The 26,270-nt window shown below is 42.4% G+C and overlaps 1 protein-coding gene across 20 annotated transcripts in view; it reads right to left on the bottom strand.

The window, feature by feature from the left end:
* Positions 1 to 26,270, bottom strand: part of kif1aa (kinesin family member 1Aa) — an 83,163-nt gene that overhangs the window by 20,538 nt on the left and 36,355 nt on the right. For 7 of the 20 annotated variants that reach the window (XM_049587003.1, XM_049586994.1, XM_049586995.1 and 4 more), the window contains 22 exons: positions 25,066 to 25,145; positions 21,633 to 21,708; positions 20,903 to 20,982; positions 19,442 to 19,548; positions 19,260 to 19,343; positions 18,983 to 19,163; positions 18,680 to 18,752; positions 17,572 to 17,662; positions 17,333 to 17,481; positions 17,070 to 17,248; positions 16,779 to 16,916; positions 7,215 to 7,333; positions 6,773 to 6,858; positions 6,554 to 6,689; positions 5,860 to 6,019; positions 5,678 to 5,768; positions 5,468 to 5,586; positions 3,916 to 3,971; positions 1,869 to 1,977; positions 806 to 872; positions 614 to 698; positions 409 to 514 (listed from right to left, as the gene is read on the bottom strand). In XM_049587003.1, coding sequence (XP_049442960.1) covers positions 409 to 514; positions 614 to 698; positions 806 to 872; positions 1,869 to 1,977; positions 3,916 to 3,971; positions 5,468 to 5,586; positions 5,678 to 5,768; positions 5,860 to 6,019; positions 6,554 to 6,689; positions 6,773 to 6,858; positions 7,215 to 7,333; positions 16,779 to 16,916; positions 17,070 to 17,248; positions 17,333 to 17,481; positions 17,572 to 17,662; positions 18,680 to 18,752; positions 18,983 to 19,163; positions 19,260 to 19,343; positions 19,442 to 19,548; positions 20,903 to 20,982; positions 21,633 to 21,708; positions 25,066 to 25,145 — 2,372 coding nt within the window. Of the gene's footprint in view, positions 1 to 408; positions 515 to 613; positions 699 to 805; positions 873 to 1,868; positions 1,978 to 3,915; positions 3,972 to 5,467; positions 5,587 to 5,677; positions 5,769 to 5,859; positions 6,020 to 6,553; positions 6,690 to 6,772; positions 6,880 to 7,214; positions 7,334 to 12,126; positions 12,445 to 16,778; positions 16,917 to 17,069; positions 17,249 to 17,332; positions 17,482 to 17,571; positions 17,663 to 18,679; positions 18,753 to 18,982; positions 19,164 to 19,259; positions 19,344 to 19,441; positions 19,549 to 20,902; positions 20,983 to 21,632; positions 21,709 to 25,065; positions 25,146 to 26,270 lie in introns of all 20 variants that reach the window. The other 13 variants (XM_049586986.1, XM_049586987.1, XM_049586988.1 and 10 more) reach the window with 6 other exon arrangements.

Here is a 26,270-nt window from a genome sequence, read left to right as displayed (position 1 = left end):
ATTTATGTGTGGCCTCCTGCAGTTAGACAGAGGGAACTTTACTCATGCAGACACAACGATAAATAAGAAAATAACCTGCTGGGATTTGTTATAACATTCTCCTCTGCCATGCTTTCTGTTGGACAGGTACAGCTCGTTCATTCTGCCATGCATGTGCCCGTGTGCCAGTGAAGGAGCTGCCACAACAGTAATCAAGTGAGGTCCTCAGATAACACTGTTGTTGACGTGAAAATCTGAACCATGTAGAAGTTTCCAAAATCAGCAAAGTTGCCACAACCTTTGAATAAACAAACATATAATACTGAACTCTCCCCTAATGTGTTGAAAATCTGATACAGCCTGACTCAGTGTTTTACTCCACTGGCACAGATCTGATCGACTCCATCAAATGTCTGCACCAGTACATACCGGTCATCCTGCATGGGCCTGACGTACCCAGCAGACAGGATGTTGAGAGAGAGAATATTAGGGTCAATGATTGTCTCATCAGCTTCTGGGGTGTTGCGGAGACGACCTACGAAAACCAAAGTGCCTCAGTTAGAACAGCTCATACACAAGGTAACACCACAGCTGATGGGATGTTTGATTGTCAGGGTAAGAAAAACAAACCTACCCACAACAAGCTCACGTATGTCCCTCCACTCCATGTCCCCTCCTGACTCATGTACAATGGTAACAGTGATTCTCCTCTGCAGGCCCTGTGATTGTCAAAAAACACAGGCAGGAAAGAAAGAAGAAGACCTGTGGTTGTGTTCAGTTCATTTAAAATATTCCAAATCTTATATTACCTCACAGTGTGACTTACCTGGTGCAGCAGGAATGTGCCATGACAAGGCATTCCTCCTCTGTGGTCCACCACAGCAGGGATGTAGCTGGAAAGACACAGATGAAAACAAGCCTCATAGGTAGGATGTGTGGTCGCCTGGCTGGCCCTGGCTCCTCAGGCAGGTAGCAAAGAGTGGGGGTGGCCAGGGCTATTCAGTGAAAAAGCTAGTGGTGTTTCTCAAAGTCAAGGAAGGATCCTTAAACAGCTGAGGCTACATCATCAAATCCTGCCAAAGGACTGTTCCAGTGTCGAGGAACCTTCAAATTCTAATGAGAATTTTCAAGGATGCATGTGTGTATCCTCAGCGGGCATTAAGAACCCACAATTCTTTGCACACAATTTGCCAGAATTGAAGACAGGGCCTCTTCAGTGACGCTAGCTTGTTCCAATATGTCCTCACCGAACGCTGGGAAGAAGCCTCTGTAAGACCCAACTTGGAAGGACCCGTATTACCAAGGAAGCATCCTTGACTTTGAGAAGCATCATGGGACACGACACATCCCTAATGTCACCGGAGCTGCAGTGTTGGAGGGTCACAGCAGACGGAGCTAGTGATAACGGGATGGTGTCCTCTAAGGTGCTTTTCGGGTGCACTCTTTTTGGCCTCTGTGTGAGCTCAACAGAACTCTTGGGTCAACTCAATTGTATGACGAGGGATACAATAGAAGGTCTGCATACAGGAAGCATTTGTTTATGGCCTTTAATTACGGACCTTTTAATAATTACAGAAATTCAAATTTCCAATCCAGAGGGTGCAATTAACTGTAAAACTAGTATTGAGGTACTTGCAAATCTACCAAAGGACTGGGCCAGGCATAGACTCAATAAAACTGATTATCACACTGGTAGAAAAACCTCACCTGTTTAGAGACACTAGGTGCAGCGAGGGAGGGCTGATCTGTTTCTGGTTCTCCTGGTTATATTTTGCTTCCCTTTCCCTTTACAAGCTAGATCGTAACAATACTAGAAAATAATTTCATGGAAAGCTCTGCCAAATCATCCCAAACTGAGTGCTTGGCGAGGGGTGACACAGGATACTCACTCTCCAGTGGCCTCCAGCTCGCAGATCTCAAAGAATACCATGAGATCATATTTGCAGTGACAAGGTCCTGCCTGCGGGCGGGTCATCGCTGTCAGCTTGGTGGCAGGAACTGTGTTAGAGAAGGAGATAGAGAGTGTAAGACAGGTAGGGGGGAGACAGCAGCAGACTAGAGGCTCACAGCAGGGAGCTGCTCTACACCTACAGAGGAAAGAGAGAGAGGAAAGAAGAAAGGAAATGAGTGATGCAGGGGAAGAGAGGAACCACTCAGTCCTATAGAAGGAGCTCCTTTCCTTTAGCAGATTAACTGGCAACTCTGCAGTCCTCTCTTAAATGAGAACACCACTAAACTTCATGAGAGAATCTTTGTTTATCTAGGTAATTTCAGATTTTACATGTGTATTCATAAACCTTTGCGAGCTCTGGCTCTGTGGGTTCTGACTTTGAAAGACGGCCCTTTGTACTAACAAATATACCCCGTGCATGAGGAGAAGTATATGCACAAAGTCTTTGAGCAGTATTTTGTCCTTTTTGTTGAACGTCATTGTTTTGTGGCAAGTATTAAACCTACGGAGGACAACAAATGACTTAAGTATAAATAAAAAAATAAATAAATTTATAGATAAATACAGGAATTAAAAAAACAAATAAATCTGTAAATAAAAAATTAAAATAAAAGAACAAATTAATGCAAAAATAAATATGGAAATAAATAGATAAATACATAAATAAATAAAAGCTGATAATTAAACAGTATATAAAAAATATCTTACATTTATTTCTAAATTTTTGTACAATCACATTTGTTGATTTCTGCATGTCTCTGTCTTTATGTTTGTGAGGTAGGATGTTCTAAACTGCATTTATTTTTTATTTGCATTTATTTATTAATATCCATATTACTCTCTGCATTTATCTTTTCTTTACTTTTTGTATTTTCATATTAATTTCTTAGTGTATTTACTGATACATTTATTTGTTGATACTTATGTCATTTTTCATCCTCCATATAAATTTTGTCTGACACTTCATTCCTCCAATTGAAGGTAGTTCCCAAAAGGAGTTAAGAGTTGCATGAAAAAAAAACATTTACATGCAGTTTAATCCAAACTGAAGCAAACATAATAGTATTTTATATGTGTTCTGCACATATATATCTGCACAATGCACAACTTTATCATCCTACTGTAATGTGAATTTCTCCTTCTGGAGATCAATAAGTCTTATTTTATCTGGGTAATATATACATATACCGTATAACTGACTGGCTACTGTAGCAGAAAGGCACTGTGATCCATTTCAACAAGAGCTCAAAGGAGGAACTGCAAGGAGAATCCACCACGCAGGTCAAAAGTCAACACACAGTACACCAGAGAGCCGATCCAACTGAATCCTGACACCAGAAAACTATCTTTTTATATCAAATAGTTTTAGCTTTAACACTCTCACAGGTTCTGCTAATCAGTGACCAGTAGTAACTGTAACATAAACTATGAAACATACTAATTATTTCTCCTGTTTTGCTGTCACTGCAGCTTGAATCTCTCCAGAAAAAAAATACTTTGAAATAGTCATCAGTTCATTAATTGTAATGCGGCACAACAGTCTCTTGGCCTTGGAGTATTTTTTAAGTTACACCAAGATACACACTTGATATAAAAAAAGGCTTTCAGTCACAGGATTCTCTTGGATCCAACGTCAGTAACCAACCCGGCTTCTGAGCTTTAATAACTGAACAGATAGAGGTGGGTGGTGCTGTCGGCTGAGCTCGCTCGTTTACTTCCAGTAAGAAGGAAGCAGCCACGCCAGCGGCAGACAGAGCGTGGCCTGACAGCGAGTCCACCAGCGCCCCATTGAACACATCTGGGACCAGGTATCGGATCAGGTCCAACGATTTCTCCCGGCCCGGCGAGGCATCAGAGTCAACTGCTCGTACCCAACAACATGAAGCTAAGATGACATGGCTTGCAGGGACACCAGTACAAAGACAATACAACATGAATAAATAGTGGAATTCAAAGCAAAGTGACTCTGCAAGGAGTTTACCTACCTGGTTTGGACAGAGGCATCACTCGTGGGAACTGTCTTCTGCAGGGACGCAGTGGACTGGGTTTGGAAATAACAAAACATAATGCGTCATTTTATTAAAACACAACCACATGCATCAAATCTATAGCTGCATTTCGATCCACAGTTACTGGAGCTTATAGTTCCAGGGACAACTATCTTCGTTTCCACTGTGGCTACAGACCCATGACGATTAGCTGAAATAGTTCGTTGACGTGTGAAAAAGCAACATAACAGGAATCAAACTGCTGGTGGTTGAAGGTGATAACACACTCTGCAGTCTGCAGTTCAGTGTGCTCGCCCATTTCATCTACAAAACCTGTTTAGAAAAAAATACATCTTTGGTTTGCTTCACTGCAACGACATTTACTGCTGCATAGCCCTAGTGCAAGTTGGATATCAAAGACCATCTGTCGCCACAGTAAGGCCCAATCCCAATACCCCCCCTTGTCCACTACCCCTAGCCCCTTTACATGAAGCAACGAGGGGTAGGGGCTGAAATCTTTCGCTAGGAATTGGGACACCACTCACTACGTCACCGTGTCGGTTACGTTCACACATACTTAACTATTTTAAACAGGGAGCTGCGAGCCATCTACATTTCCAACCGGCATCTACAACATAATGGTAATGTTAGCTACTATTATGCTTGCTACTAACGTACCATTAGAGTAATAAGATATGTACAACAGGGGATTTCTGCTAGCCAGCTAGCCAACCAGCTAACATTACAAGGCAGCATAGTTATACTAGCTAACGTGTTATCGTAATGTGAAAAATCAGACAATTTTGTAGAACAGGACAGATGACAGACGCCAGATAGTGCGAGCTAGCTAGCTTCTGTCAACTCCAATCTAGACATCGTGACTAGCAATAAAAACTTTTTTCCCCTGTCTCTTGCTCGGTGGTAGCCATGGCGATGTCTACCCCTCACTGGCAAGTCAGCATCTGAAATCCCTCGCTCCAAAGGGCTAGTTTCATACCGCAAGGGTGGACTCTCCTACCCCTCGAGGCATAAATCTGGGTAGGGCTAAGAGGTAGGCGGGGGTATTGGGACTGGCCCTAAATCATCTGTTGAGTGTTGAAATGTAGAACATGACTGCTGTGAAACTATCAGAAAATAAAAATAACGTTTTATTTCTCTAATTCATGGCTTTGTCACAGCACCACAGCGTGTCTTTTTTCTTTCTTTCTTTTTTAAAATAAGTTGGGGGCCGTCAACAAAAGCTAATTTTTACTTGTAAGGTTATCAACAAAGATATATGTTCTCTCCTAAACTGATCCTAAATCGATGCTTAAGCACTTCCTTATTTTGTGAACAAAGTGATACACAAGTTGAAGCAGCAGCACTGTGTGTTTCTGACCAATCAGCAACAGTCATCCCTGCAAACAACACCCTAAAACAATAACATACTCGGAACTTAATTTAGATCCCTGTGGTCACAATGCAATGAGTTGCTCAAATGCTTCTAGTCCCTGGGAAAGTCCCTGTGGTCGACAAGGTGTGCAGACTATGTGACTTCTCAGCCAGGTACCTGATGACGTCTTTGCAAAGTGGGAGGAAAGGCTGTTTCTGGTAGTGTCCAAACACTTCAAACACAATTGGCTGAGTCTTGATGTAGTCGACAAAGGATTTGGTCACTTCAACAGCAATCTATGAACAGCAACACAGTGATGTTAAAGCCCTTAATGAAAACCTGCAGCAACAAGTCATCATTGTAGAGGATCTGTCTGATGCGTCTTACATTCTGCACATGGTAAAAGCCGAGAGGCGGGCCGCGGCCTGTGTTCTTTAGGGGTTCAGTGGAGAAGGCCTCATCGTGGCGGTGGATGAAACTGAAATCAATCCAAATTGAATCATTTACATGTGAAACTGTGAAAGGAACATAATAACAATCATGGGAAAAATGTACAACTAAAAACCCACTTGAACTGGCAGAAGATGTCAGCATATTCTGCAGAGATGCTGGAGGCTTGCAGGACCGTCACCCTGAAGGTAAAAATGTTACCGATCCTCAGGTGCTCCAAAGTCGTGTCAAGCGTTCCATCCACACTCTTCAGTGGAGTCTCCAGCTCATCCGCACCAGCTGTGAGGAAAGCAACATAAAAATCAGACACAGGTTGAAGCCGGCATCCTGGCAGGGCTGGGAATTGGTACTCCATATTTTTAACGAATCGACCGAAGTAATCCAGTGCGAAGTTGTGTCAAAACTTCTCCAGTCACTAGTCATATGGTTTTGCTCACTGCCAATCAACACAAGCATTCTTCGATTTAATGCAACATGTAGTTGGCCCACTTCTGCAGCAGCTACAAGAGATACAGCCTGTGGTGTGGTGCAGTCAAGCGCTGTAGAACAGTTGTAATTTGCAGTTCAGCCGAGATGCCATCTGGCTTCAAAACAGTCCATGGTTGCAGCCCAACATGAACCATGACTGAATGAGGTTTTGCTGGGATTTGGGACACTGATCTAGGCTGATTTGGGCCAAGTATCACCTGCTCCCTGCTTCGACCCTCAGGACTGAGTCCATCATGAGTCTTTCACGCAGAAAGTCTGGGGCCAAGTGGTACACTAAACACACACCTCAAACCATGTATCCATTCACTCATATAATACAATTACCCGCACATGTGTTGTTGTTGACCTCATCAGCTGAGGGTCCCAGTTCTGCGTTCTGCCCCTCCCCCTCCACTATGCGCAGCTCCTCCTGTGAAATCCCTGTACGGGACAGTCCTACTGAGCAGGTTTCAGACTGGAACTGCAAGGTGCAAAACAGACTGGTTAGCTGGTTAGTGTGTACAGGTAAATCCAGTATCGTCTACGTATAGTGACACTCTCTACCTTTTCATATTGCTGATCCTCAAATGAGATTTTGGCAGTGCCTGACTGCCTCACTCCTGAGCCGTAGTCTGGAGCTTCCTCATCAGCTGGAGGGAAACACAAAGCACCTTCACTTCACTCCCTCAGGAAGTCACACACAGCCTGTCCTTTCAATCCCTCTTAAATAACTTAACTGGAGGGGAAAACAATTCATTGCTCTCCATTGATGTTGTATTGCCTCTTTGTCACTTACACCTGCTCGCAAACAAAACAAAAATGTCTAAAAGTTGCTGTGAGGTGTGATGCACTACTAACGGGGTAAAGAATCTAGAACTAAGTTTTTACAAGCTTCCAAACCAAAAAACTTTTAAGCAACCAAGCTTTTTAATTAATGTGAAGCATCGGCAGGAAGAATGGGAAACCTGGGATCCATTAATGGTGAGGCTGAGGATCCAAGCCTTACCTGATATAGCCTGCACCGCCACCCGGAGGAAGCCCTTCACTTCGCCCTTCTCGCTGACGATGGCCACACGGTGGACGAGAGGAACCGGGTACAGCAGGTTACTCAGATAAACAAAAGCCCTGGACAGGAGGCAGAAAGAGAAACAAATGATAAAAGATTAAAAACAGCCCAGCTGAGGTGATTATCTCATAGTTGATAAAAATTTGACTGGACTGGACAACAGAACACAGAGCTGCAAAGCAACCAAACAGAAGCTGGGACTGCTCTTGCGATGGCCATGGCTGCCCTTTACTATCGCTTTGTGGGGGCTTTTCCTCACCATCTATACATAATGACATTCTCAGGACAATTATGGGTCACATGCAGTCTTCCTGAACTTTTGTATTGTGTTGATGAAAGCTTGGTGAGGCTAAGGAGCATGTGTGTAAGGGTCATTCTTTAAATAATTGCAAACAATTGGAAACCAGCTCTTTACTAAGCTGGACAGCAGATGATTTCCTCATGAGCAATTCCTGAAACAATGTTTTCTTAGCATTGCTTAATGAATATACACCAATCAGCCAAAACATTAAGACCACTGGCAGGTGAAGTGACTAACTTTGATAGTCTCGTTACAAGGCAATGTTCTGCTGGTTCGACCTTTGGTCAAGGCATTCATGTGGATGCCACTTGACCAAACCTAAACACTGTTGCGGACAAAGTACCCCAATGGTAGTGGCCCCCCCAGCAGGAAAATGTGTCATGCCACACAGCAAAACCTGCTCAGGGATGGTCCAAGGAACGTGACGAAGAACTCAAGGCATCAACCTGGCCTCTGTATTCCCCATATTCAAATCTGACTGAGCATCTGCAGGACATGCTAATATCCCACTTCACAACCAACAGGTCTCAAAGGAACTGTCACCAATGCCTTGGTGCCAGACACCACCCCAGAGATCCTGTGTCCATGCCTTGACATGTCAGAGCCAAGTCCGATCCAAGGAGGCCCCACTGTGGATTGGGCGTATCTCTGGGGTACTGCCATGTCCCACAAATGCTCAATCAGTTTGGGGACTAGAAAATTTGGAGGCCAGGTTGACACCTTTGGCCCTACCACCATAGGGGAGTGCCGTTGCCATGAGGGGTGTATTTGGTCTGCAGTGGTGTTTGGGTGGGTTGAGCGTGACACTGTTTCCACAGCAGAAGACTGCATTGTAAGAAGATGATCCGTTATTGACTTCACCTGTCAGGGGTTGTAATGTTTTGGCTGATCGGTGTATGCTACTGCACTAACATGTGCATCGTAAATGTGCCTCAATATGATAACACTACCCTACATATCAAATGTACAGAGCCAAAACGAGCACTTGAGGCACTTTGCATTAGATTTGAAAATACTTCGGGGGAGGTGACAAAGATTGAGTTTTGAGAATATAAATGCACTGCACTAGAAATGTTCCTATTTCTTGGTTTCTCAGTCTCTAGTTTTTAGCTACAATACTTGATCTTGCAGTCGAGGACCACATTTTCCACAAGCTAATAGGGGTAGACATTTAAGGGTGGAGAGTGTTAAAAGGGAGAGGCTTATGACAAGATTGGTGAGGTGCAAAGAAGGCATGCTCAGGACAAAAAAAGGGTGAACAAAAATGCTTTCAACGTCTTGACTCAAAGGAATCAAAAGCAAATGGAACAGAAATCATCATACGGAACATGGCTCAGCTTGAATAAAAACTGCCAACAGCTTGATATATCGTATGCTACACCAAAAAAAACAACGAATGACATCAGAAATCAAAGTGCACCTCCTGGGTCGAAGTGCTAATTTGTGCAAAAGAGGGGCACTAGTTCATCATCAGACGTATTCAAGTAAAAATTGACAAAAAAGGTCAAAATGAAAAGACTTGTGCTCTGGCATGCCTAAAAGAGACAGCTGCAGTAGAAACCAGCTCTTTCATCTTGAGATTTTGAGTCTTCCTTGAACACCACTTTGCTATTCATATGAATCGTTCCCAGACTCTTTCAGGTTTCACAGCAGGCTGAGAACATTTCGCTGTGGGTTCCTGTGTTATGCAAATCAGACCTGAATATACTCCATGAGACATGTCAGTGCTTTGGCGAGTGAATGGTCTTCTGTAAAAGCCGCTCGATTGCTTTTAGCCACACATAAGTGAGACACACACCTCAAGCAGCCGTTGAGCATCAACTTTGCTTGGATTTACATGGAAACAAGTGGTATGAACCGACCCACCCTGGGCTGACACAAAGGATTTTTTTTACAAGTAGAATTTGAATATGAAGGAGAAGCTTTTAAGTTAGTGTGAAAAAAAACAGCAAAGGAAAAAACAAGGAAAATCAAGCAACAGTCAGATTTGATGAGATTAAAGATAGAGAGCAAAAGATAAACCTTGAAGCCCAGAAATGTCTACTCCGGTGTCCACTCAGTATCATGAAAAAAATCTGTGTAGTGGTTTGACATTTGAGAACATTTGTGTCTCAAACATGGGACACAGTGACAGTGACAACTGAGACAGGGAATAGAAACTTAAGTGGATAGATTGACTTGGTGTTTTGATCAAGCAGGAAGTATTTAAAGCTGGAGCTGGTAACTTTTATAAAAGTAGGTTTTTGTCATGTTGATGAAACTGTCACTATATCCACACAAAAGTACATGAGACAGATGATCTGTGAAAAAAAAAACATGGCCCTCTTCCTCCTTGAAGTGCTTCCAATGGCATTTGCAAGAAGCCACCATGATGGATGGAAACAACCAATCAGAGCATCAGGCAGCTGTCAATCACTGCTCGTGAGCTGCAGTCAAACTGTCAAACTAGGCAGCACTGATCAATAAATCAAAATTCTGCTCCGACTAGGGTTGGGCTGGGTATAGAGCTCTAATTCTCTGCCCAAGTCCAAATGGGCCTGACCCAGCCCGCTGGGTTTGGGCGGGGCTGCTCTGTAATGTCTCATTTTTCCAACAGCCTTGAATCAGGTTGGGTTTTCGCCAATTCACCAGTGTTTCGTTTATGCAACTGGCAGTTCCTGTGTGTAAATGGCAGGAGTTTACTGAACTGAATCGAAAGAATAAGGAGAGAACTGCAACTGACAGTAGAAACGTGACGGAACAACTGAGAAATATAGCGGAGGGTTGGGAGAGATACTTTTACAGTAGAAATTTGGATTTTTAATCAGGTTTGGGCTCGGGTCACGCTTGGACAGAAACCGTGCCAGTTCATGTAAGGTCGGGCCTGAGTTTCCCGATCAGGGCTTTGGTTGGGTACCACACTTGGTAATGCCTACCCATTGAATTATGTTGATGTGAACAAGTACCGAATTATGTTAAATCCATTAGTGCCAAATTTTGGGACTTGACAGTGCATCTGGGTGAGATGACTGGATTAAGACAAGAGGCAGAAGTGCCCCAAAGCACCCAGAAGCCTGAGAGCCAGCCACAGAGCACCATGTGAATGGTAGCCATATTTTTTTTTCAGAAACATACTTCAGTGTACTAACCTGGAAATCCAGATGCCCCGCCCCTAGCAAATTTGAATTTGCTCTGCACGGGGATCTGGCCCCGACGAGCAGAGCCCGCTGAATCACTAATCGGACCAATCAGATCAGTCTATCTGACGGAGGCAGGCTCTGGGCGGGCGTAACATGATGAGGACAGCGCTGCACCGTAGGAGTCGAAAAGTAAACAGCCAAGATGGCAGCTGCCGAAGGACCGTGTCCATTCCGTTTAGCTTTGGAAGAAACACTAAGCCAACTACACTTATCTTTTTCCTTGAGAGAGGAACAGAAGACTGCCCTAGAAGCCTTCCCTTCCAGGAAGGACGTTTTTGCCGTTTTGCCAACAGGATACGGCAAAAGCATAATATATCAGTAAGCCCCACTGTTCGGCAAACAAATGGGGCTTAGTGCAGTGAATATGTCACCTTGTTTTTTGCTGTGATTGGCCGTCGTGTTATCCAGTTGCATGTGGCGGCATTTGAAATGCCTCAGTTAGTGCCGCCCCTTGGGTAGGAAAGGTGTATCGGTGAGGGCCAGACTCAAAATCGTTCTAGATTTGAGTCTGGATTTCCAGGCTATTAGTGTACTGTTTAGCTGTAAAATGAGAAAGTTTGCAACTGGCCGCCATGTCGGAAGCAATCGAGCAAGTACCAAGCACCGCCCACCTAAAGAGTTCACTAAAATATGTTTCTGAAAACATCTGAGGTGAGAAAAAGGCAATGCAGTAACAGAACCTTAAATCATGTTTGATCAGCCTTGTTCAATAAAGTTGTTTTTGATACCACAAGTGTTGCTGGAGCTCTTTTGACATTGATCAGCCTTGTTTGACAGGCTGAATGCAGCTCACGAGCACAGACTGACATGATTGACAACTGCATTAGAGACACCTCGGTTTTCATTCAGCAGGTGCATTCTTGCAAATGCCATTAGGAGGCAGAGTGACATGATTTTCTTCACACATTATCAGTCTCCTGTGCTTCTGTCTGGATACAGCAAATATAACAAAAACTTTTTTATATAAAAGTTACCAGCTGTAGCTTTCAGAAGATGAAATGAATTAAATTCCCACATTGGTTTTCAAATCTCCGCTGAAGCTATCTATCTAAAGTACCCCAATATTAAGATTATTATGTTACAACAAAAGCTTACTTGTCCCAGCTGGACAGTACAATGATGTCTCTTTGTAAACCTAAAAGACACTCTCGACACTCATATGGTTGCAGAAACCTCAATTTCGTGCATGTACTGATGCACACAGGGCTTTGAGGACTTTGTGAGAGCACTCTTGTACTGTATCTGTGTTGTGTTCTGTATTTTCAAAAATGCAGTTTCATCTGTGCTGATGTCTGTCGAGGGAAACAGACCCTGTGTCTCAGCGTGAAAGAGCTAGTTTCCTCCACCAGCATGCTCCCGAAACCTCACCAACCTTCCCACTACACTGAATAATGGTGAGCGGTCGTAAAAGGGATCCTGGCCTTCGCTGGAGCCTCGGCAGAGCTCTCCCTCATCATCATCATCATCATCATCATCATCATCATCATCATCATCCTCTCCCCCGAGCTCCGAGCACGGGTCGTCCAAAAAGATATCATCGTCCAGGTCATCCAACTCCTCCAACTCCTCCTCCTCCCCTCGACCCTCCAGCTGCGGGTCAGCCAGCTCAGTAATTTCAGAGTTGGAGAGGGTCGGGGATGGGGTGGGGTCACTCATGCGCTCGCTCATGCATGTGTTGAAAATGGGGTTTCTGGTGCAGCCAGAGACATGGGAACTAGGTTAGAACAGTTAGATAGAAAGCACACACTTGTTCAAACAAGAGGGGCAGTAGAGCACCATATGGTCCGGACCACAGGAGAAAACCTTCCTCCCTTTCAGCCAAAGCTTTCACTGACCGTTTAGTGTGTACAGTGAAGACACAGAGAGTGTGAGACAAGTGTTTTATCGCCTTTGCTGAGAGTGCATGTACAGTACTCAAAGGGTAACTGTGGTATTTTAACAACCTGGACCCTGTTTTCCCACGTTTTTGTACAGTAACTTTTGAAAGCAGTCCAGTATTGAGTGAGAGCGGCTGCACTGTAACCAGTCGGGACATGTTCAAACCGTCAATGTACGTCCACTGAAAGTGTTTTTGCCACTGACAAGCTCAGAATATTATTCTTAGTAAATGGACTGCACTTGTAGAGCGCCTTTCTAGTCTTCCAACCACTTAAAGTGCTTTCACACTACATGTCACATTCACCCATTCACACACACATTCACACACTGGTGGCCGAAGCTACCGTACAAGGTACCATCTGCTACTCATGCACTCACACAGCGATGGAACAGCCATCGGGAGCAATTAAGGGTTCGGTACTTCAACATGCAGACTGGAGGAGCTGGGGATTGAACCGCCGAACTTCCGATTAGTGGATTAGCCACAGCTGCCCAAGTGTCTGAGAACATTATAGATAAGGTCCCTACAGAGAGACCTTTTTGTTAAGTTAGATCCTTTTTGTTTCTGAGACAGCCCTGTAATTGCTATTGCCAAACGCACCAGACTCCATTAAAAAAAACGGAAATTTTATCATCGTAAAGCACGTTTCCTTCAAAGTCAACAGAAACTAAATAAACTCACAAAAGCTGTCTTGGTTCCTCTTTCCACTGTTCCAACAATCACAAACTCTGGTTTGGTTGAAAAGAACATTTAATTCACCAAGTTAGATGTGAAAATATACTAGCACTATTCATGCTAAAATCAGTCTGGTTGGTTGGGCGATAGCGATTTCGGAGCTGTTTCTGGTCAAGCGAAAAGGATCCTTCTCCTTACCAAAAAGGTCTATCTCTGTCGGGATCTTTTCCATAATGTTGCCAGACACTAAAAATAACAATCGGAGCCTGTCAGTAGCAAAAGCAAACACTTTTAGTGGACGTAAAGTGACGGTGCAAAGATGCCAGGAGTGAACACATACTGTAACAATTTCCCATGAGTCACTTAGGGTGCATTCACACCAGGAGAGTCTGGGGTACTCGGTTCGATTGGGCGGGGAATGCCGAAAAATTTCACACCTTCATTTGGTTCGGTTCACTTTCACACTGCACTTTTTAAACCGCACCAAACTGCCTGGACAACATCACGCAGTTACAACAGCTGCTCATTTGGGGGCGGTATTTCCCGAAACGACCAAGAAGTAAACCCAGCTCATTGATTGGCCAGGACAGAAAACAGAAATCCATCCCCGTCAGCCGGCTTGGTCACCACAAAAACACTGTAAGCGAACCGCACAATGATTCACTTGCAAGTGAACCGAGACCCCCAGTTTTCAAGCGGACCAGGGTTCACTTGTTTGGTCCACACCAGAGCTCAAATGAGCGTTCACACCACTCCAAACGAACCGAACTATCCGTGGAAGCGGACCAGGGTTCGTTTAAAGTGGACCAAATAGCACCAGTGTGAATGTGTCCATAGATATAAAACCATGGGAAAATAGGGTCCAAGTTGAAAAATACCAAAGTTAGCCTTTAAGTGTACCAAACCGTGAAGATGATTATTGACACCCTGTAGAAAAAAAGATTAGTTTCCCCAAAGGCCAGTCACTTCAAGGTATCACAGGAGCCAGATGTGGTTCAGCAAAGGTTGAGTGTGTTCATGTGTTCATTCAAACCCCTGATCAGCCAACATCTGTCACTGATAGATAGTGGGAGGTTATTCATTTACTTTTTTCCATTTATTTATAACTTCTGCTTGTATCTGCTGTAAATTAAATATATATATGTTATATATAAAACCACATATTTTTTATATATTTTAATAAATAGAATATCATTTTATTATTCATATTTATAACTATAAAAATAGATAATACACACATCATGGCTGCCAGAGTTGACAACTGGATTTCTGAATATTGTGTGTATAGTCACCTCTCTCTCTCTTTTTTTTTTTAACAGATTATATATATATATTTTATCTAATTTAACTTATATTTATTTCTTAAAATTGTTTTTTTTAATCCGTTTTCTCGTCTCCCTGAGGATCAACGAAGACGCATCATTAATATTTACTTCAAACTATCCAATTTAACCTGGCTTCTAGAATTAAAAACTGATCTATAAAAGACTAAATTCATATAAGTAGCATTTAAATACAGTATAACAATAATTCCCTGTGGACATTTGTGAGGTTATCCAACAGTAAAATCAGGATCCCTCCACCACCAGTGTACTGAAGCTATCTCTACTGGTACACAAAGTACACACTCCAAAAAATAAAAACTGCTACATCCAACTTCAGTTGATTGTTGATATATCATTTATCTGGGGAACTAAATTTCATTAGATGTGGTGCCTCTGGCCACATATGCCAGCATTACTCACTTATTGAGTGAGCAACAGAGACAGAAAACGAGCTGACAAACAACATATTTCAGGGGGGACATTTTTCAGATTACTGCTGAACCATTTTTGATTGTCTTGCAGGAGCTAAATGACATTAAAGGCTCGGTGCTGCATATTATGTAATGGGGCCGTGTGACTGTGTGCAAGAGAGACAGAGCTTGGCAGGGAGATTGGGAGGCTGTGTGCCAGAGTGGGAGAGAAAGAAAGAGCAGGCTTTGAGTAGGAGGACTGAAGAAATGTCAATCTCAAATGTTCCTCAGATGATTTTTTCCCCCCATTTAAGAAAACGAGCCAGGCAACAACTAGCATGTACTGATCATTTCAATTGGTTCTTTTGTGTTACAGCTAAGAGCCCATGTTCAGGAGAAATATATTCACACTGGCTGCCAGAAACACAACGAGCGTCATTCATTATTGAAGCACAGAAAATATAAAGTAGGAAACTGTCAATGTACTGAGTCAAATCAGTTCAGAGAAGATTATGGAGGATGAATAATGACTTCAATATCAATTAATAAATGTATTATTGTATAAATAAATACAGAAACAAAAGAATAAATAAATGTTATAGAAATATGTAAATAAATAAATGCATAACTAATTAACATATCAATAGAAATACACAAATAAATAAATCTAGCTTTACAAAAATGTAAACATAAATTTAGGTTATTCATACATGTCCTGTTTAATTATCAACTTTTATTTATATATGCATCTATCTCTTTATTTCCATATTAATTTTAACATTTGTTCTTTTATTTATGCAGTTTATTTATGCATTTACTTATTTATTTATTTCCATATTCATTTTAACAATTATTCTTTTATTTATGCATTTATTTATTTATTTCCATATTTATTTTAACAATTATTTTTTTATGTATGCATTTATTTATTTTTGTAAGTATTTCAGCATTTATTAATTATTTTATTTATTTACCAATTTATTTATTTATATATTTACTCACTTATTCATTTATTCTTTTATTTACTTCCTGACTTATCTGTTTATTTATTCCTGTATTTACTCACACATTCATTTATTATTTTCTGATTTATTTACTTATTTATTCCTGTATTTTCTTACACATTATTTTTCCGTATTTATTTAATTATGCCTGTATTCATAAATTTGTATTTTTTATACATTTATTTCAATTTTCACCATTTTTTCCTTGTATTTATTTATTTATTTTTCCAGTATTTATTTATTTTTTTTTGGTCAGTATTTATCTAAACATTTATTTATTTATTGATACGTGTGTCATTTCTCATCCTCCATAAGATAGAGCACCAGTTTATTGTAGAAAATATGTTCAGTTAATACATTTAAAAGCTGTTGGTGCACATTTGTGATCACCTGTTTGAATAAATGAATCCCTGTAAGAAGATATTTGATGACAGTAATGCACTCAGAGCACAGACTGAGAACACCAGACTTCAGTGTGTAACAACAGAGACAATGTAATGAAGTGGGCTGCAGACTACTCTCATCCTGGTGTCTCAGTCATTATCTGTCCATCAGCTGACCACATGCACAATATGTGGTAATAACAGCCAACAGCCTTCCATTATCCTGAAGTGAATGACTAACACTGGGCTTCTGTTTGCTCACTGCTGTTGACCTTTGCATGAGTTCAGTGTGAATGCCATCCTGTCCTGTTGCTACACTCTACAGGGCCAGTGGTGTGCAGCATTTACCTGCCGACCAGACGGAACCAGGGGAAGCGGTCGTAAAAAGGGTCTCCTCCGGTCATCACATTCTCACCGTCTTCAGTGGTGTTGTTGGGCACATCGGCAGCACGATCGTACATCTCTCTCATCAGATCGAGCCGCTGCCTGCAAGCAGAAATGTATCCCTTATAATGACTTTTTAAAGTTTTTTTTTGTTTCTACTCTTTATTATTATATTGTGTGACAGCATATAAGCATATATGTTGTTCTTAAACCTTTTATAAACATTGTAGTGTAAAGACTTGCTAAGTTACTGACCTTAGTTTCTCTAATGTCCAATAGTGGGTGGCTCCATTTTTCTGATCCTGCACCTCCACAGCCACAATGGTGCGTGGGAAGTGTCGCTTCTCTCTGTCCTTAGTTGCCTCTGGGGGCAACATGTCTGGAGGCAGGGGAGAGTAGAGCGTGTCTGTGAGCAGCACAAACTGGAACTGGACCTGCAGAAAAAGAAATGGTATGATCAGAGAGCCATACTTTAACATCAGTCTGCGGGTATATGTTAAAATGACAACATGTCGGACCTTCTTCTTCAGTTCCACGCTAATGGCATTGGCCTCCTTCAGGAAGATGGCGTTCCCCCACAACAGGTCACGGAGAGAGGTGAACTGGTAGCACCGCCACTTACGGGAACTCCACACAGCCAGCTCTCTTTCCCTCTCTGTCCATTGCACTGTGGGCAGAAAGGATCACACATCATCACTCAGTGAGGATATGCTTCGAACAATATAGATATTAATATGTTTCCAATAATTTGCACTACCTTCCTCCTCTGGCTCCTCCTCTTCTTCAGGGGCATCTGGGTAGTAACGGTCCACTTGCTTCTGAAGAGCCTCCAGCTTGCTCTCATAATCCTACACGATGAATTAATGAAGACCCATGTCAACACAAGCCACTGAAGCCCCATTTCCCCCAAACACTTTCAGTATGGTACCTCTGGAACCAAAAGTACCCTTCAGACATGGTACCTAGACAATAGTTTCCACCATTGCCATTACATGCAGTACAAATGTGTTACTTTTTGCCTGTTGTAATCCAATATTCCTCCACACTAGGGTCCCTAAAAAGTCTTGCATAAATTGGCTATGACTCTAAAGATGAGACTCTTGTGGATTCAATTAATTCAATTTATTCATGTGAGATGACGCTGGCCCACTTAGTAGCCATTTCACTGTCATGAGACAATTTGTCTAAAGACATCACTGTATAAAATGACCTGTAGTGACCTCTAGGATAATCACAGCCACATGAAACGTCACAGCCACAAACTAGAGACCTGGAGCATTCAGAGGATGTTTGGCTTTCATAGGTATTTAAAAAAATTGGGGGTTGCTCAGTTTTTTTCCAGAACAGAGGGGCTTGCCATCCAATCGCTGAAAAATGCAATTCTTCCAGAAATCTCCAAATTATCAATTCTCAAGTGGTAAAAAAAATGCTGAAATGTAGCAGCAAATCTGTAACAGATGATACCAGCCCAAAAATTGCTGCAACAACTTATTAGGCATAAAGGAGCACAGGAATGCCCATCATATACTTGTAAAAAAGTGTCCTAAAAGGGCCTAACCAAAACACAAAGTTTACAACAGATTTAAGACTAGAAAAACTTGACACACAGTGCTAAACTGCATCTCAAATTAATCATCAGGCTTCCAGCTTTCAGATGACGTACCACTTCCATGTGGCGTAAACCGTTGACCTGCTATCTGCCACTGTTCCCCTTAAAAACGACTATGACAGGAGGGAGGAGAAGAGGTGCAAATACACATGTATATATATACCTAGAGGTATTCAATATAAGACTACTGCAGATCTAGCCTCCTGTGCCTTTAATGATTCATGTCAACAGCACACAAATCTGCTCGGTACTGTACCAGTCTCTGCTGCTCCAGAAGGTTGTTAGCCTCCTCTCTTTCTTTGCGATACTGGTCCTCCAACTCCTGCAGCCTGAAGACACAAACGCAGGTGAACAAGATGGGTTTGATAGACGTGATGAAAGGAAATACTACTTTGGCTTTTGTAGCAGTGTCGCAAAGTTTAACGTGGCAGCTATGACGCTTTCAGCTACCAGCAGTATTCCTCTTCTGTTATCCCTGTCTATAATATGGTGGTGAGACTCTGCCACCTACACAGCCTTTGTTGACAAAGTTGAATGGTTTACTGTTTCCCCAAAGTACCTCTGCTCCATTTCCTGTTTCATGTCGATGCCCTGTTTGTCCAGCAGCTCCCTCTGGGCGAAGGCCCAGTCAACGGGCTCAGCAGGGGTTTCAGCACACGGGGTCCTCTCCCTCTCTGCCCGGGCCTGCACAGGGTGGTTGAACCGGAACACATGGCTCTTCCCCAGGATGATGCGGTTTCCTTTGCGGGAATAAGAAGTCAAAGTGCATTTGAACAGCGTATACATGTTGTTTCTACTGTAGTCACCATGAACACAGAGCAGGGGAGCTTACTGACCTGATTTGAGGACAGTGGGCTCTGTCACTCTCTTCCCGTTGACATAAGTCTCAGCTCCTTCACAGGGCTCCAGCACAACTGCTACTTAGGAACAGAGAGGGCAACATGAGACTTCACTTCCTGTCTGTCAGTATTTAACTTCCACTACTACAAGCCTGGAGAAGAAGATAAAGATGGCTCACTTTCTCCTGTTGCACCAGTAGAACTGGTGAAGGTGCAATGCTCGTCCTTGATGAAGTGGCCGCTGAGGACGATGTCCTGACGGCTGCTGGCGTCAACACGACCTACCCTGTAGAAGAAAAAGTGACACTATGATGACAGAGAAAACAGAAATAGAAAAAGTACTGATTTTATACGTCAACTGAACATTCATGAAGGGATAGTTCACCCACAAAAAAAAGATATGTTTAGACTCTCCATTGAGCATTAGTTGACCATTAAATTTAAACGTGTGTCTGCCCGGGTCTTTGCGAAAAAATATACATTTGGGGCGTACTGCGCACACAAATGGATATAATGCGGATGCCTATGGCTAAAATTCATCAAGATTAGGTACGTTTACATGTACTAGAGTTGCTCCGATACCAATACCAGTATCGGAAGAGCCTCCAATACTGGCTGAAATGCTGGATGGGGCATCTGCGAATACACAAGTCTATGCACCCATCATAGACCCAGATACTTTGAAGTAGTTTTACACCATAAAACATGAGTTTAAATCAACTCTTTGCTGCTCTAACACAGCAGCCTACACAGCAAGTTACACCAAGAAACTGGCAACTACTGTTTTAAAGTGGTTAAGAAGGAATTATATTCCAATAAAAAGTGTAACGGGTGATACGGGTCATGTTCACAGCATATTCCATTTGGATCTTCCGAATAAGGCATTAGTCTAATGCACCATTTACCAATTAGGACATGTGGGATATGCCGATATTATTTGGCTTTTAAGCCCAGTTCAGACCAAAGATTCGCAAAGAGACAAGTTGAAACAGGCAACTTCTTGACTTCTTGCAATGCGCCGTTCTGCAACGTTCTAAAAACCTGCCGGTACACACCAATGCATCTAGATGAGACGGTGAAATGTTCTACAATGGTTTTGTCTCGTCGCGAATCATTGGCGCTTTAGAAGCATTCTTATTGACATGTATACAGCACAGTCAGGATGTGCCTCAATTCTCAATCAATATCACAACACTGGCCATGTCAAGATGACAGTTAAGGAAATGAAAGAGGGAGGCTGTGGTTGCCATTGGAGGAAAACTTTGAAAAAATCCTGACACAGGCAACAGCCGTTCTTTTCCCTATTTTAATGCGATAAACTGCAGGTGAGGGCACGTTAACTGGAGTATGCATGGCTGTATGTGAGCAGGAGTAAGGCCAAAACCAGAATATTTTCTTTATGTGAATGTAGTCAGTATTTTGGATTCTTCGCTCAATGTGGAGGACTGCAAGAACAACAAAGCTGTATTCATAACTTCAACATAACAAGGGGTGAGCAACTGATAGAAAAAATAATATTTTGCTGGTGAAGTATTCCTTTAAGACATGTAGTAGATCTGCACTTTAGGAAAGGAAGAAAATTCCTCTATACCTTTATATTACCTTAATATTAGATTGTAAAGTGTCTTATAATATCTAACCTGGTGATCCCGTCTTTAATGTAGTACAGCAGGCACTCAGACATCAGAGGATCCTCGTTGAGATTCACCAGATGAGGCGTCTGACACAGAACAAGGAATAATTTACTTACTGTAGAAATTCAGTGAGCAATATACATTAATCTTTCATTACCCATATGTTAGTTACAATATAACACATGCATACACTGCACTCCAGAGAGCAGAAAAACAGTTCTCTCCCAGTAACAAACATCAAACAATGCTTAAGACCATGCAGTCAGATTCACTCCCCACAGCTTCACAGCATGACTGTTTAATGTAGTCTCAGTCTGATGTTATGGGGCTGCAGGCAAACAGCCATAAATCACTGAAATGGGGGCACTACCATTATCTTTCCCCCCATGTTTACACCCATTGCTGCCTTCAGCGCAGCGAGGGAGTGTTTGAAGTGAGTAATGAAGCAGATTTCAGATAACACTTAATGAAAGAGAAAAACCCTCGACTGATCTGCCTTGGCGAGGCTCCTGGTGAAGTGAGACTCAGAACACTCAGAGAAGGAGGCAGCTTTAAACACTTCACAGCTACAAACCTCGTTGGGGGAAAACAGCCCGACTGTGTCGATAAACACAGGCTGGGGCTTTCTAGGGCTATCGGACGGCTTTGGGGTAAATAAACAAGCATTTTAGTGAATTATTTAAATGCTAAGTATTAGATCACAGTGGTGTTTTGCAGATGTCTCATACTTTCTTACCTTCTTGGGAGAGAACACGCCAACTGTTCCGCCATCTTCTCGCATTGCTACGCCCATTTCTGCCAGCAGGGCCTCCCTGTGGATGAAAGTCAGACTCGGTAAAACAAGACGCTGCATGATTAATCTTTATGGCAAGATGCCCCAGTCATTAATAAAATGTACAGTACAGGCCAAAAGTTTGGACACACCTTCTCATTCAATGCGTTTTCTTTATTTTCATGACTATTTACATTGTAGATTCTCACTGAAGGCATCAAAACTATGAATGAACACATGTGGAGTTATGTACTTAACAAAAAAGGTGAAATAACTGAAAACATGTTTTATATTCTAGTTTCTTCAAAATAGCCACCCTTTGCTCTGATTACTGCTTTGCACACTCTTGGCATTCTCTCCATGAGCTTCAAGAGGTAGTCACCTGAAATGGTTTTCCAACAGTCTTGAAGGAGTTCCCAGAGGTGTTTAGCACTTGTTGGCCCCTTTGCCTTCACTCTGCGGTCCAGCTCACCCCAAACCATCTCGATTGGGTTCAGGTCCGGTGACTGTGGAGGCCAGGTCATCTGCCGCAGCACTCCATCACTCTCCTTCTTGGTCAAATAGCCCTTACACAGCCTGGAGGTGTGTTTGGGGTCATTGTCCTGTTGAAAATAAATGATCGTCCAACTAAACGCAAACCGGATGGGATGGCATGTCGCTGCAGGATGCTGTGGTAGCCATGCTGGTTCAGTGTGCCTTCAATTTTGAATAAATCCCCAACAGTGTCACCAGCAAAACACCCCCACACCATCACACCTCCTCCTCCATGCTTCACAGTGGGAACCAGGCATGTGGAATCCATCCGTTCACCTTTTCTGCGTCTCACAAAGACACGGCGGTTGGAACCAAAGATCTCAAATTTGGACTCATCAGACCAAAGCACAGATTTCCACTGGTCTAATGTCCATTCCTTGTGTTTCTTGGCCCAAACAAATCTCTTCTGCTTGTTGCCTCTCCTTAGCAGTGGTTTCCTAGCAGCTATTTGACCATGAAGGCCTGATTCGGCAGTCTCCTCTTAACAGTTGTTCTAGAGATGGGTCTGCTGCTAGAACTCTGTGTGGCATTCATCTGGTCTCTGATCTGAGCTGCTGTTAACTTGCCATTTCTGAGGCTGGTGACTCGGATGAACTTATCCTCAGAAGCAGAGGTGACTCTTGGTCTTCCTTTCCTGGGTCAGTCCTCATGTGTGCCAGTTTCGTTGTAGCGCTTGATGGTTTTTGCGACTCCACTTGGGGACACATTTAAAGTTTTTGCAATTTTCCGGACTGACTGACCTTCATTTCTTAAAGTAATGATGGCCACTCGTTTTTCTTTAGTTAGCTGATTGATTCTTGCCATAATATGAATTTTAACAGTTGTCCAATAGGGCTGTCGGCTGTGTATTAACCTGACTTCTGCACAACACAACTGATGGTCCCAACCCCATTGATAAAGCAAGAAATTCCACTAATTAACCCTGATAAGGCACACCTGTGAAGTGGAAACCATTTCAGGTGACTACCTCTTGAAGCTCATGGAGAGAATGCCAAGAGTGTGCAAAGCAGTAATCAGAGCAAAGGGTGGCTATTTTGAAGAAACTAGAATATAAAACATGTTTTCAGTTATTTCACCTTTTTTGTTAAGTACATAACTCCACATGTGTTCATTCATAGTTTTGATGCCTTCAGTGAGAATCTACAATGTAAATAGTCATGAAAATAAAGAAAACGCATTGAATGAGAAGGTGTGTCCAAACTTTTGGCCTGTACTGTATATGATAGCTCTTCTTTTTTTGCTGCATAAATGAGCCCATTGTTTCTCTTTGCTTAAAGCTCCACTGGTAGTTACAACCTGTGGTAACGTGGTGCATGATTTGCGCTTTTTTCTCTGCACAAATATGAGTCATTTTAAAATACATCATTTCATAAACTATAAAAACAGGACTATTTACTATATTATACTTATAAAATACACCGAGCAGACACAACATTCAAACCCCTGACAAGTGAAATGAATTACAGTGATCATCTTGTAACAATGCAATTTCAAACTTGGGTCCTGGCATTCATGTGGATGCCACATGATGCACTCCCCCCACCCATACACCTTTGTAGGCCAAGTAAAACTCCCCTCAAATGAGCAACGACACCCATTGATAGCAGTGCCCCCCCCCAGCAGGACAATGCACCATACAAAACCTGCCTGGGAATGCTCAAGGTGTCTACCTGGCCTCCAAATACCAATCCGATTGAGAATCTGTGGGACATACCCCACCTTGCAACCCAAAGGACGCAAAGGATATGCCACCAACGCCCTGGTGGCAGACAGAGGTATTGTGTCCATGCTTTGTCAAGTCCGATCCAGGGAGGTCCCACCATGGATCAGACTTGGGACATCATATGGATGTTCAATTAGATTGGGATCTGGGGAATTTTTGAGACCAGGTCGATGCCTTGAGCTCTTTAACCCATTTTCGACAGTCATAGGCTTGGCTTGGTTCGGTTTGGGCTGTCAGCTAAGTGCTTCACAATAAAAGCACCTTGTTACTTTGTTATGTAAAAACTTTTATTGTGAAGGAAATATTGAGTTTTCGAGCAGCAACTTCACACAATTTCTAATATGACTGAAAATGAACATGAAACAGTAAAATAAAGTGGATATCTAAAGTACAAACAGGAGGCAGGGGAGAAACTAAACTCGTCTCGCAACACACACAGCTTGTTTGAGGTGGAGAAGCTTTGTCATCTGGGATTGGCTATGGTTGGTGAGACTTCACCACTACCCACTGGTGGCGGGTGACCCTGCTTTTGGACCTACTCTGGAGAAGGACCATCTCCGTCGCAGCTCAGTGCATCTAAACTGATAATGAAAATTCAAATCGGTGTGGCATGGTCTGACTTTGGATTGTCAAAAGCAACAGTGGAAAAGGCCCATTTGTCACATTCCTTGGGCAATTCCTGAGCAGTTTTTGTGGCGTTGCAAGGTGCACTGTCCTGCTGGGGAAGGGGCGGCACTGCCATCAGCGAATGCCGCTGCCATGAGGGGGGGTTTACTTGGTCTGCAACAATGTTTGGGTGTATGGTGCGCATCAAGAGGCATCAACATGAATACTGGGACCAAAGAATTCCAAGCACAACATTTCATTGTAACACAATGATCAGTGTTCTTCATTTCACCTGTCAGTGCTTTAATGCTGTGGCTAACTGTTACATCTTTTATTCTGCTAGTATATTGATAGTATAGTATATTATCTTTAACAACAAAACTCCACGTCCTGTTTTTTTAACATGTTTCTGTTGTACACCTGCTGTCTCTGTGTTTCACAATGTATTTGTTTTAGCCCAGACTCTCAAGAAGGATTTTAATAACAGAATAAAATTAAGTAATAAAAATAAAAATGGGATATTGTATATCTCACCTTTCCATTCTAATGGCTTCTGTTCGGCGAAGTTTCTCTTCCCAAGTCTCATTAAGTTCAGCGATGATTTTCTCTGTTTCCTGAGATTTTGAAAAGACAGTGGTAATTAACATTAATACATTTTAAGGACAGGTCTTGTGAACTGATCCCACTGATGAGATTGTTTATTGTAGCCAAAGCCTGATATATCTTTTTCCGCTGTGTCATCAAGCTCTATTTTTACTATTAAAAACATATCAGTGAGCTACACTGTTGCACTGGCTGACAAGCTCCTTAATTGAGATGAATGTGGGCGCTGTAGTTTATTCTGAGTCAGTCCCACACATAGTGCATGGTTCTGCTGCAATAACTACTCATTAAAGCACCAAATCCAGGACTGAAAATAGTCCTTAACAAACGCAGTTTACTGCTGTTTGAGTTTGTTAAAAAATAAAAGAGGCAGCTAGGTGCGTCTTAAAGTCAAGGAAGAATCCTTAAACAGCTGCATTTCAAGGATGCTACGTTATCAAATCCTGCCAAATGATCATTCTGATGTCTAAGATCCTTTGAGTTCTACAAAAATGGAGTCCTTCATTCTGAGGATTTTCAGAGATTGTGTATCCTCAGCGCTCTCAAAGCACCCACACTCATATGTCGACGATACATCGGTCCTGTTCCACTATTAGGAAACAAGGAAAATACGCTAGTAGACTTTCAACTCTTTAGTCCACCAAAATCTGTTTCTGAACAAATTTGAGGGTAAAATTTGGCAATCCAGATGCTGAGTCTTTCTCATATTAGATCAACAGGGACTAATTCTAAAGTTTGTCTTGACTAGCGCTGCCCCCGAACAGTCGACCAAATGTTACTTGACCAGAAAGGTCATTAGCAAGATGTCATTGGTCTACTATTACGAGCTGCACCTTGTCAAAATACACCAAAACCTATATGACTGGACCATGTGTGAATTTAATTTGAAAGGACAGACACAGGAAGTGTCCACACTCAGCAGTCAGACAGGAGTCAGGTTAATTTCCAGGGCTGGTACCTGCGTTTATTCCACAGGCTAGTTAATAACATGTCGGGCAGGAAATCCAAAGTGTGGGATCATTTTGAGAAGATGAAGGACGAACCCAAGGTGATATGTAAACTCATCTTCATTGGTCGACTACAAACATGACGTATCATCTGAAACATGGAAGTAGCTACATGCCCATTAGCTCACA

Source organism: Epinephelus fuscoguttatus, linkage group LG10 (assembly GCF_011397635.1).
Source record: "Epinephelus fuscoguttatus linkage group LG10, E.fuscoguttatus.final_Chr_v1".
In the NCBI taxonomy this organism is placed as follows: Eukaryota; Metazoa; Chordata; class Actinopteri; order Perciformes; family Serranidae; genus Epinephelus; species Epinephelus fuscoguttatus.
This window is presented reverse-complemented; position numbering and strand designations above follow the sequence as displayed.